Source organism: Otolemur garnettii, unplaced genomic scaffold (genome assembly GCF_000181295.1).
Source record: "Otolemur garnettii isolate 467f Iridium unplaced genomic scaffold, OtoGar3 scaffold00047, whole genome shotgun sequence".
Lineage (NCBI taxonomy): Eukaryota > Metazoa > Chordata > Mammalia > Primates > Galagidae > Otolemur > Otolemur garnettii.
In genome coordinates, this window is record NW_003852442.1 from 9,546,048 (window position 1) to 9,557,255 (window position 11,208).

General features: G+C 48.6%; 1 protein-coding gene across 2 annotated transcripts in view; it reads left to right on the forward strand.

Moving 5' to 3' along the window:
- Positions 1-1,217: 1,217 nt before the first annotated feature.
- The window catches only part of FUK (fucokinase), a 22,177-nt gene continuing 12,186 nt past the window's right edge, over positions 1,218-11,208 (forward strand). For both annotated transcript variants that reach the window (XM_012806145.2, XM_023514072.1), the window contains exons 1-4: positions 1,218-1,250; positions 7,605-7,708; positions 8,051-8,202; positions 9,243-9,293. In XM_012806145.2, the coding sequence (XP_012661599.1) occupies positions 7,627-7,708; positions 8,051-8,202; positions 9,243-9,293 (285 nt within the window). In that variant the 5' untranslated portion in view covers positions 1,218-1,250; positions 7,605-7,626. The remainder of the gene's footprint in view (positions 1,251-7,604; positions 7,709-8,050; positions 8,203-9,242; positions 9,294-11,208) is intronic.

Here is an 11,208-nt window from a genome sequence, read left to right on the forward strand (position 1 = left end):
GGTCCGGGCTGGGGATTCGAACCCGCCACCTTAGGTGTACGTGGCTGGCGCCTTAGCTGGTTGAGCTATAGGCGCCGAGCCAAAGGTTAACTTTTAAAAGCACTTACTATGGGGTCAATCATTTGTCTTATCCTCACAACAATCTCAGGCGTTTGATACTATTATTAACCTAGATTTTTTTGCTTTTTATTGTTGTATATTAACCCATTTTACAGATGGTTACATAGAATTAGAACAAGGTTACCCATCTCTGTTGAGACTGACGGCAGACTCCCTATTAACAAACGCCAGTAGAATTGAAATTAGACTCTTAGCAAGAAACATCCAGACTAAACTCAAGTTCTACTTGCCCCTCCCATCCTTGCTAGTCTCGCCCCAGGATGCTCTCCTTTCCAGCTCTGTTCCTGTGCATAACCCATACTATACGTACATAAATATTTTTGACGAGAGTGGTTACTCTTACATAGTTGTTCTACAATTTGCTCCTTTTCTCTCAACAAAATGTCTTGAACATCGTTCTCTACAATACGCCCTGTTCTAACTGCTACACAGTGTTCCATTGCAAAGATGTGCCTAGTTTAGCTTTCCAGTATCCTAGGGAGAGAGAGACCCTGGGGTGTTTCTAATCTCCGGCAATGACAAAACAATGCTGTCATTAACAACTTTTCCAAATGCACCGCAGATCCTCTTCCCACTGCCTGAGTTGTAAAGTTTCTTCCCGGAGGACCCAAGTCACGAAACCAGCGAAAGAACCGCGGGCTGCAAATTCACTGTTTCTGTTTCTGCTGGAGCAAGAATGTGACTTTTTCCCCTCATTGGGTTTTTCTCCCGAGGAAAGCGGCGGCCCCTGGCTGAGGCCAGAGGGTCATAACCCCCCCGCTCCGTCCGCCTCGCCTGTCCAACGTCCAAACCAACACCCCCAAAACTGGGACCCGGAGTCCCAGAAAACGGGCCTGTGTCTTTAAGACGCATTGGACGCTCCGGGAGTTGTAGTTTCGCTGGCTACAGCATGGCCCTCCAGGCACTCCTCCCTTCTGACTATGAAGATCCACCGCCCTTTGGGAAAGCTCTACCCTGAAGGTATCCGCCGAGCCGCGGTAGCTCGGCGCGTGTCTTCTCAGGGTGCGCTGGCGCGGGAGACACAGTCCGCCTGTGCGGGCGAAGGCGTGAAACTACATTTCCCAGGGTGCACTGCGGGGCGCGCGGCCCAAGTGAATGAGCCCGCCCCGCGGAGCGCCGGGAGGTCGCAGGTACGTTTGCCCCGCTTGTCCCTGCAGGTCCTGGCGACGCGCCAATCCCCCCGCGGTTTCCCAGTGCCCTCTCCTCGGTCAGGAGCGCGGAGCTGGGCCACGAATCTCCTGGGTCCTGATAGGGAGAAGTCTCTGGGAACTTCACCGGCGCCCCCAGAGAGCCCACCTGCTGCGGGAGGAGCCTCCTGGTTTCCAGCCTCCCCTTGTCCTGGGATTGGGTCTTCCAGCCCGAGTCCCGGGACCTGGGCAGTGCTGCAGTACCTGCGGACGACCGGGACAGGGAGGGATAGGGGGTCGGGGTCTCTTACCTCTGAGGCAGGTGGGACGCTTGATGCCGGCACTGCTCTGATTTTGCTTTGAGGCTGCGTCTCCTTGCCTCAGTTTACTCCGTCAGGGCTCAACGTTACGCACCAATCTCATTGATACACTGTTGTGTAATGTACAGCATGATTTTGCTCCCAGCCAACTTCTTTCTGCCCGTTACCGGTATTAAGGCGGCAGCAAATCAGAGTCCTCCGTGAGCTCATTTGTTTTTCTTTTTAAACTCTAAAATGCGCAGAGTCCCTGGCCCACCTCTCCAAAAAATATTTATGAAAAGTCCTTATTTTATTCTGTCTCTAGCTCCCCCACCCTATCCCAACCTTGGAGGACAGCCTGTGGCTGAGGACATTAAACAATATCTTACTTAGCAGATGAAGTTCTATTGAAAGAGGGCAGAAGAATATTGAAGCAATTAGGGGTCTGAATTTTTTTCTTTGTATACAAATGTCAGGTGTGACAGAGGGGCCAGGAATTCTAAGAGAGATACTTTCTTTCTGCAGGTATTTATGATTAGCAGCATAAAGCTTTGTGTTGGATGCCACCTGGCCTGCCTATACTAGCTATGTGTGACCTTGGGTAGGCTGCTTGGCTCTTTAAGATACAGTTTTCTCCTCTATGGCTGTAGTGAGATAAAATCTAACTCCTGGGGCTGTTGGGTGGATCATGTGAGCTGATCCTGGAATGCCTTTGGTGTAGTTCCTGAAAAAAGCAGTGTGGGTTAGTTACCTGTGTCATGCTACATTCCTGTGTGGGATGCCTCTCAGACTTGCTTGATTCCCCCAGTCCTTCTCTGATTCTTTGACACAAGGATATTTCAGAGCTTTTAGTTCCTCCTGCTCAGATCCAGGTTAAACTCTTCTGCTCTGCCAGGCTGGAAAGAGCTGCAGGTTTTTTTTTTGTTTGTTTGTTTTTTCCTGAGACAGAGTCTCACTCTGATGCCTTCCTGGGCTCAAGTGATTCTCTTGCTGCAGCCTCATAAGTAGCTGGGACTACAGGTGACTGCCACAGGGCCCAGCTATTTTTTTTAGAGATGGGGTATTGCTCTTGCTCAGGCTGGTCTTGAACTCCTGAGCTCAGGCAATCCACCTGCCTCAGATTACAAGTGTGAGCCACCATGCCCCACCTGAAAGATCTACATTTCATTGAGCCACTGCTCTATACCACATACTTTATGTTTTATTTGATGCCAACAACAGTCCTAGGAGTTTGGTGTCTGTAGCCCCAGTTTTCAGATTAGGAAACAGGCTCAGGGTGGTTAAGGAACCTTCCTGGGGTCACACAGGATGAGGCAGAGATGGGCACAGAGCTGATATTTAGCCCAGGACTGTTCCTCTGCTTCTGTCTGTAGCAGAGTTTGGTTCAGACAGGGATACCTGTCCTCTCTGGCCAAAAACCTATCAGTTGCTTATGTTGCTCTGTCACTTGGCTGATACTAAGACTGGGTTCAGAACTTCGGGACCATCTCAATGCTTTACTTGGGGCTGGATAGCATTATTATCATCACCTGAATAAGAATCTGAGTGACCAGCTTGGCACCTGTGGCTCAGGTGGCTAAGGCGCCAGCCACATACACCTAAGGTGGCGGATTCGAATCCCCAGCCCGGGCCTGCCAAACAACAATGATGGCTGCAACCAAAAAATGGCCGGGCATTGTGGCAGGCACCTGTGGTCCCAGCTACTTGGGAGGCTGAGGCAGGAGACTAGCCTGAGCCCAGGAGTTGGAGGTTGCTGTGAGCTGTGATGCCACGGCACTCTACCCAGGGGGGGATAGCTTGAGGCTCCATCTAAAAAAAAAAAAAAAAAAATCTGAGTGACCCAAGTACTAACCTTGACTAAAGCATTTCCTAGCTTTTGTACAGTGGAGATAATAATATCACAATATCTGTAAGGGGGTTGTGAGGATAAAAAAAATCATAGCTTCATGTATTTCATTTATTTATTATTAATATTTTGAGAGAGTCTCACTCTGTTGCCCCAGCTAGAGGGCCTGGTGACATCACAGCTCACTGCAACCTCAAACTCCTGGGCTCAAGAGATCTTCCTACCTCTGCCTCCTGAGTAGCTGGGACTGTAGGTGCACACTACCACACTCAGCTAATATTTCTATATTTTTTAGAGATGGGGGTCTCCATTTTGTTCAGGTTGGTTAACACCTGAGCTCAAGTAGTCCTCTTACCTTGGCCTCCAAGCATGCTAGGTTTACAGGTGTGAGCCGCTGTACCAAGTCATAGTTTCTTTTTTTCTTTTTTGAGACAGAGTCTCCAGCTGTTGCCCTGGGTAGAGTGCTATGGTGTCATAGCTCACAGCAACCTCCAACTCTTGGGCTCAAGCGATCCTGTTGCCTCAGTTTTCCTATTTTTAGTAGGGATGGGATCTTGCTTTTGCAAGGGATGGAACTTGTGAGCTCAAGCAATCCACCTGCCTCAGCCTCCCATAGTGCTAGGATTATAGGCATGAGCTACCATGCCCGGCCCTCAAGTCATAGTTTCTTAACTGTGGTCCAGAGTGGGTGAATTTGGTCCAGTAGCTGTTATCACCAATATTCCCATTCCGTTACCTTATACATGTATTTGTTTAGGCTTTGTCATAATTATATTGAAATATGTATTGAATACTTTACATATATTTACTCTTTTTGTTCTTTTCCCAACCCTACAAAGTAGTTACAGTATAGTAGTTAACAGAATGGACTCTGAAAAAAAGTATTTAGGTTCAAATTCGGCTCCATCACTGGTTAGCTGTGTGATCTTAGGCAAGTTACTTTATTTCTCTGTGCTTTAGTTTCTTTATCTTTAAGGTTAAAGAAAATTTCTTAGATGTTAAATTAGAGGTTCTTCCAGGGGTTTTTGCTTTGACGGTACCAAGAAGAGGATATTATTCCTTCCATGTTAGTCTGAGTCCTCTGAGAAGTAGCTGTAAAGATGGGATTAGACTTGGAAGAGATTTATTGGGGAAAGGAAAAAGAGGAGGGACCTGGAGGTGGTCAGTCTGAGATCTGGGTCTGACTCCCTTGAAGGCACATAGGAAGGAGGGAGGGACAGATAGGAAGAGGTTCAGCTTGCTGTGCAATTCTTTTTTTTTTTTTTTTTTTATTGAATGGTAACTGTGTACATTGATGCACTTTGGGATGCTGTGCAATTCTAAGTTCAGCTGGGTTATTGGGGAGTTGTGAAGCCAAGACCACCTGTTGGAGGGTCTGGAGTCTTGCAGAGATAGGACTGTCTGCATCCCTGTGGTGCTCAGTCATTGGGAGCATTTAGAGAAGCGGTTCTCAACCTGTGGGTCGTGACCCTTTTGTAACAAAGAAAATACATCACGGCATTAGAAAGGTTGAGAACCACTGATTTAGAAGGAAGCATGGCCTCCATGTGAGCAAGTAGGGGATTCAGATTGTAGCAGCTGTCAGTTATACTCCCTGCTGCAGGAAACCTAAGGTTTAGGGGTCCCTTGAAGCCCCCTTCACAAGGCAGGCCAGGTGGACATCCTGGGAAAAGCCTTTTTCCTTGGATGCCAGCCAGGATCTCTAGTTCAGATCCCCCTCTCTGGATTTCCCTTCTGGCTGAGCTGGGAACAAGGCAATTTTTGTTACTAATGGAGGAGGCATCTCCTGAAAGCGTGGGGTGGGGGGAGTGTGGGTTTTGCCAAGTGGTGGTATCCTTTTTTTTTTGAGACAGAGCCTCAAGCTGTCACCCTGGGTAGAGTGCCATGGCATCACAGTTCACAGCAACCTCCAACTCTTGGGCTCAAGCGATTCTCCTGCCTCTGCCTCCCAAGTAGCTGAGACTACAGCGCCTGCCACAATGCCCAGCTATTTTTTGGTTGCAGTTGTCATTGTTGTTTGGCAGGCCCAGGCTGGATTCAAACCTGCCAGCTCAGGTGTACATGGCTGGTGCCTTAGCCACTTGAGCCACAGGTGCCGAGCCAATAAGTGGTGGTATCCTATCAGGCTTTTTTTTTTTTTTAGAGAGACCAAGTCTTACTTTATTGCCCTTGGTAGAGTGCCATGGCATCACACAGCTCACAGCAACCTCCAACTCCTGGGCTTAGGCAATTCTCTTGCCTCAGTCTTCTGAGCAGCTGGGACTACAGGCACCCACAACACTTGACTTTCTGTGCACTTTGGCCTGACCAGGTTTGAACCTGCCACCCTTGGTATACTATGAGGCTGGCGCCCCACCCATTGAGCTACAGGCGCTGACCGTATCCTGTCAGGCTTATCCATAGGCTTGGTGGCAGCAGAATCTGTCCTATAAGGACATTGTTCTGAGGTTTAGATTTTCTGTGGGCTTTTGGCTGGGTCATGCACTGACCACTCCCTGCTTAGGGTAAATCTCAGGCAGGGGCACCTAGCTTGCTTCCCCTGTCCCTCCCTCCCCCTGCTGGGCTTTGGAGGCTGGAGGGAAGAAGTGGAGGGTGAGACAACAGTGGGAGTCCCCCAGAGGTGAGTGCCAGGGAACTCCAAAGGAGTCATGCATAGGTGGTCTTGGGTAGGCCAGAGGCTCTGGAGTCACACTGGTTTCCCATTTGGCAGGAGTGTTCCTGGGGTTGGGGGCAGGGTAAAGCCATAGCTTTGGGCTCACTTTGTGCCCACTTGCTTAGAGTGCCCTGGAGGAAGATGACAGACAGATAGGGCTGCTGCCCCTGCTGGTGTAGAGCATCTGTGAGGGGAGGCCCCTGAGTGGGTGTGGCACTCTGCCCAGATCCTCTTAAATAGGCTGGTGCCCTCCTTGCACAGCTTACAGCGGGCATGTGGGCTCCTCACAGCTTCCTCCTCCTCTAGGGAATTGCCCTCAGCCTAAGGAGGCTGACTCATTCCTCTCTCACTCCAGCTCACAGCGGGTAGTGGAATAATGGGGGTGTGTGCTGGTGGTACAGAAAGGCAGCCGCTTGCCTAAGGGGCGCCCAGCTGCCTCTCCATCTTCCTCACGTCCTTCCTCCCAAACACTCCCTGGGGAAATCACCCACACTCATGGTTTAGGACAGCACCCTACACTTACCACATGACCCAGCAATCCCACCTGGGTGTCCACCTAGAGAAATGAAGCCTTTTGCCAGTGGTTCTCAACTTTCTAATGCCACAATGTATTTTCATTGTTACAAAGGGGTCGTGACCCACAGGTTGAGAACCACTGCCTTATGCTCACACAAACCTATAGCAAAGGTTTATAGCAGCTCATGACTGTAGAAAACTGGACACAGCTCAAATGTCCTTCAATGGGTGAAAGGAGAAACAGACTGTGCCACATCCATTCAAGGGAAGAGAAGGAGTGGGCTGTTGAAATGTGCAGCAACTGGCTCGGCGCCTGTGGCTCAAGTGGCTAAGGCGCCAGCCACATACACCTAAGGTGGCAGGTTCGAATCCAGCCCGGACCTGCCAAACAACGATGGCGGCTGCAACCAAAAAATGGCCGGGCATTGTGGTGGGCGCCTGTGGTCCCAGCTACTTGGGAGGCTAAGGCAGGAGACTCGCTTGAGCCCAGGAGTTGGAGGTTGCTGTGAGCTGAGATGCCACGGCACTCTACCCAGGGGGACAGCTTGAGGCTCTGTCTCAAAAAAAAAAAAAAGAAATGGATGAAAGAAGCTAATCTCAAAAAGATTGTATGCCAATTATTTGACAATTAAACAAATTTATTTAAATAAAATTTTTTTTCTTTTGTTTTAGAGACCAGGGTCTCACTATATTGCCCAGGCTGGACTCCAACTCCTGGGCTCAAGAGAACAGGAATGGGGTGGGAGGTCCCAGGGTCCTGGGTTGGGGGGGTGGGGGAAAAAAACCTTCTGGTCTCAAGGGATCCTCCCATCTTAGGCTTTATTTGACATTTTTGAAAAGATAAACCTGTAACTATGGGGAACAGATCAGTGAGTGTCAGGGTTAGGGATGGAGGAGGGATAGCATGAAGAAGTTTTTTGGGGTATAATAGTGATGGCCATAAGAATCTAGACATGTATTAGAATCTATGGAGCTATATACAAAAAATCAATTTTAGTGTATGATAATTTAAAAAATATTCACATACCATATTGCTCCCTCAGGAAGCTCCTCCATTTGGCCAAAATGCAGCACCCAAAAGGGGTTGATTGGACAGTTGTCATCCTAACCTGTCAGTACAAGGACAGTGTCCAGGTCTTTCAGAGAGGTAGGTGGTGCTCCCTTCTCCCCTTGTTCCAAACATAAAACCCACCCCCTTTCCTTATAGGCCCAGAACCAGGCAGACCTGGGTTTGAACCCAGATCTCACTTCTTCCCATTCATGTGATCTGATACATATCCTGCACTTTCTTGTGCCTCAGTTTTCTCATCTAGAAGATGGGAGTGCTAGTACTTCTACAGAATTGGGTAAAGAGCTAGGGAACTACTACATAAAAGCTACTAAGTCAAAGAAGATTAAACTAATGACCATCATTAGGCTTGCTCAGGTGCTTTGGAGCAGGGCGGGGAGGGAGGCAGAGAGCAGCTCACAGCACATGTTCTGACCATAGAGCTGGAGGTGCGGCAGAAGCGGGAACAGATCCCCGCTGGGACGCTGTTATTGGCTGTGGAGGACCCTGAGATACGCGTGGGCAGCGGAGGAGCCACCCTTAACGCCCTGCTTGTGGCTGCTGAACACCTGAGTGCCCGGGCAGGCTTCACGGTGAGTTCTTCCGAGAGCTATCCCTCGGCCCTACGTTTCTGTTGAAACCAGATTGTTTCTGAAATTCCCAGATCTTGAGGCTTCATTGCTTGGCCAATTAGGCTTTGGGCTCAGTTTTTGTACCTATAAATTGGGCATTCATCTCTGTCCTGACATCTGGTGAGGGCAGAAGGCAGGGCCAGATTTTGTAGTGTTTTCAGAGAGTCATAATGAGGCTTTCTGGCTTCTTTTTAAAAGTTCAAAGATCTTGCTACCTTAGGTTGTCATTCTCTTACGGCAACTGTTCACTGGGACTGAGATACATCTGCCTCCTTTGGGCAGGACATGTGAGTCCGTGTTCCCTCTGGGTCCTCGTCCTACACACACCCAGCTGCTTTACTTGGTCATCTTTTCTGCATGGTACATTGGCATGCAGAATGAGGAGAGCCACAGGCATGGACAAGCTCTGGTGATAGAGGTGGTACCTACAGGAGAGGGGACTGCTGTGTGGCTGCCATGGAGCTGACTTCCCACTAGTATTCATTCAGCCAGCTCTGACCTGTTGCCTGCAGCCTCCCCTCAAATCAGGGAGCAGGAGGTGGCTCAGGTGGAGGTCATCGGTTCCCTTATCCTTGCCTGCCTATGACCATCAGTCTTTTTTTTTTTTTTGAGACATACTCTCATATCGCCCTCAGTAGGTGCCGTGGCATCACAGCTCACAGCACCTTCAAAATCTTGGGCTTAAGCGATTCTCTTGCCTCAGCCTCCCAAGTAGCTGGCACTACAGCACCCACCACAGTGCCCAGCTATTTCCTCTGATGTAGTTGTCATTGTTGTTTGGCAGGACCAGGCCAGGTTCGAACCCGCCAGCCCTGGTGTATGTGGCTGGCGCCTTAGCTGCTGAGCTACAGGCACTGAGCCTGACCATTTCTTGACGTTGCCTTTGTCCTTTTGGTACCTGAGTGGATTTATATTGTGATCCTTTCCTGGACAAGAGGGTACCACCCTCCAATGCCATCTGCCTGAGGACTCTGTCAGCAGAGTGCTCCTTTCCCTGATAGGTGGTCACGTCTGATGTCCTGCATGCGGCCTGGATCCTTATTCTGCACATGGTAAGTAAGTGGAATTTGGGGCAGAGGTCTTGTAGAAGGCAAGAATCCCAATTCTCAGAGTTGGGTAGGACTTCAGGGGTGTTCTGCTATTTGTGTGTGTGCAAGATGTCCATTGTGCAAATCCAGAAGAATCAGAATCTGAATCAATCTAAATGTCAAAAAATTGGGAATATCTACTGTATATTCTCCCAGCGGAACATTAGATTAAAAAGCCCATCTAGGGAGGCGCCTGTGGCTCAGTGAGTAAGGCGCCGGCCCCATATACCGAGGGTGGCGGGTTCAAACCCAGCCCCGGCCAAACTGCAACAAAAAATAGCCGGGCGTTGTGGCGGGCGCCTGTAGTCCCAGCTACTTGGGAGGCTGAGGCAGAAGAATCGCCTAAGCCCAGGAGTTGGAGGTTGCTGGAGCGACTCCGCTGCACTCTACCGAGGGCGAAAAAGTGAGACTCTGTCTCTACAAAAAAAAAAAAAAAAAAAAAAGCCTATCTAACTCCCTGTTAATGGAGGAACAAAGCTTATCAGCTCTGTGACCTTGGGGAAGTCATTTGACCTTTCCTAGGCCTCAGTGTCTGTAACTTTTATAAATCTATAAAATGAGGGTGGTAACAGTTCCTCCTTCATGTGGACATGGGACATGCTGAGATGATCTGTGGAATGCTTAAAACAAGGCCTGGCTTACTCTGTGGAAAGGGCAGTGATAGTTTTATAGAACGATCTGTTTTTTCTTTCTTTTTTTTTGAAACAGAGTTTTACTTTATTACCCTCGGTAGAGTGCTGTGGCATCATAGCTCACAGCAACCTAAAACTCATGGGCTCAAGCAATTCTCTTGCCTCAGTCTCCTGAGTAGCTGGGACTACAGGCACCTGCCACAATGCCCCACTAGTTTTAGAGACAAGGTCTCACTCTGGCTCAGGCTGATCTTGAACCTGTGAGCTCAGGTGATCCACCTGCCTCAGCCTCCCAAGTGCTGGGATTACAGGCATGATAACCTCAGTTTTTTGTTTTTTTTTTTGGCTGGGGCCGGGTTTGAACCCACCACCTCCAGTATATGGTGCCGGCACCCTACTCCTTTGAGCCACAGGCACCACCCCTGACCTCAGTTTTTTTTTTTTTTTTTTTTTGGAGTTTTTGGCCGGGGCTGGGTTTTGAACCTGCCACCTTTGGCATATGGGGCTGGCGCCCTACTCCTTTGAGCCACAGGTGCCACCCCTGACCTCAGTTTTTTAATGGGAATTTTTTAAAATCGAAATTTTGATTGAGATAATTATAGATCCACATACAAGAAATAATACAGAAAGAAGCCTTTATAGACTTTGCCTATTCTCCTTAATGGTAACATTTTGCAAAACTATAGTATTATATGATATCATAGCTAGGATACTGATATTGATATAGTCCTTTTATTCCATTTCCCCAGTTTTCTTTTTTATTTTATTTTATTTTTTTTAAGATAGAGCCTCAAGCTATCCCCCTGGGTAGAGTGCCATGGCATCACAGCTCACAACAACCTCCAACTCCTGGGCTCCAGCGAGTCTCCTGCCTCAGCCTTCCAAGTAGCTGGGACCACAGGTGCCCACCACAACGCCTGGCTATTTTTTGGTTGCAGCCGTCATTGTTGTTTTGGTGGGCCCTGGCTGGATTCGAACCTGCCACCTTAGGTGTATGTGGCTGGCACCTTAGCCACTTGAGCCACAGGCGCCAAGCCCATTTCCCCAGTTTTACTTGTACTGTGTGTCTCTGTGTTAAATTTTTTTAGAATGATCTAATTTTTGCAAAAAAAAATTTTTAAAAATGTATGAACAGTAAGTAGTTTGATAGGATATATCTCAAAATGAGGACAGTTATTAGTATCCCTGAGGGATTTTTTTTTTTTTTTTTTTTTTGAGACAGAGCCTCAAGCTGTCCCCCTGGGCAG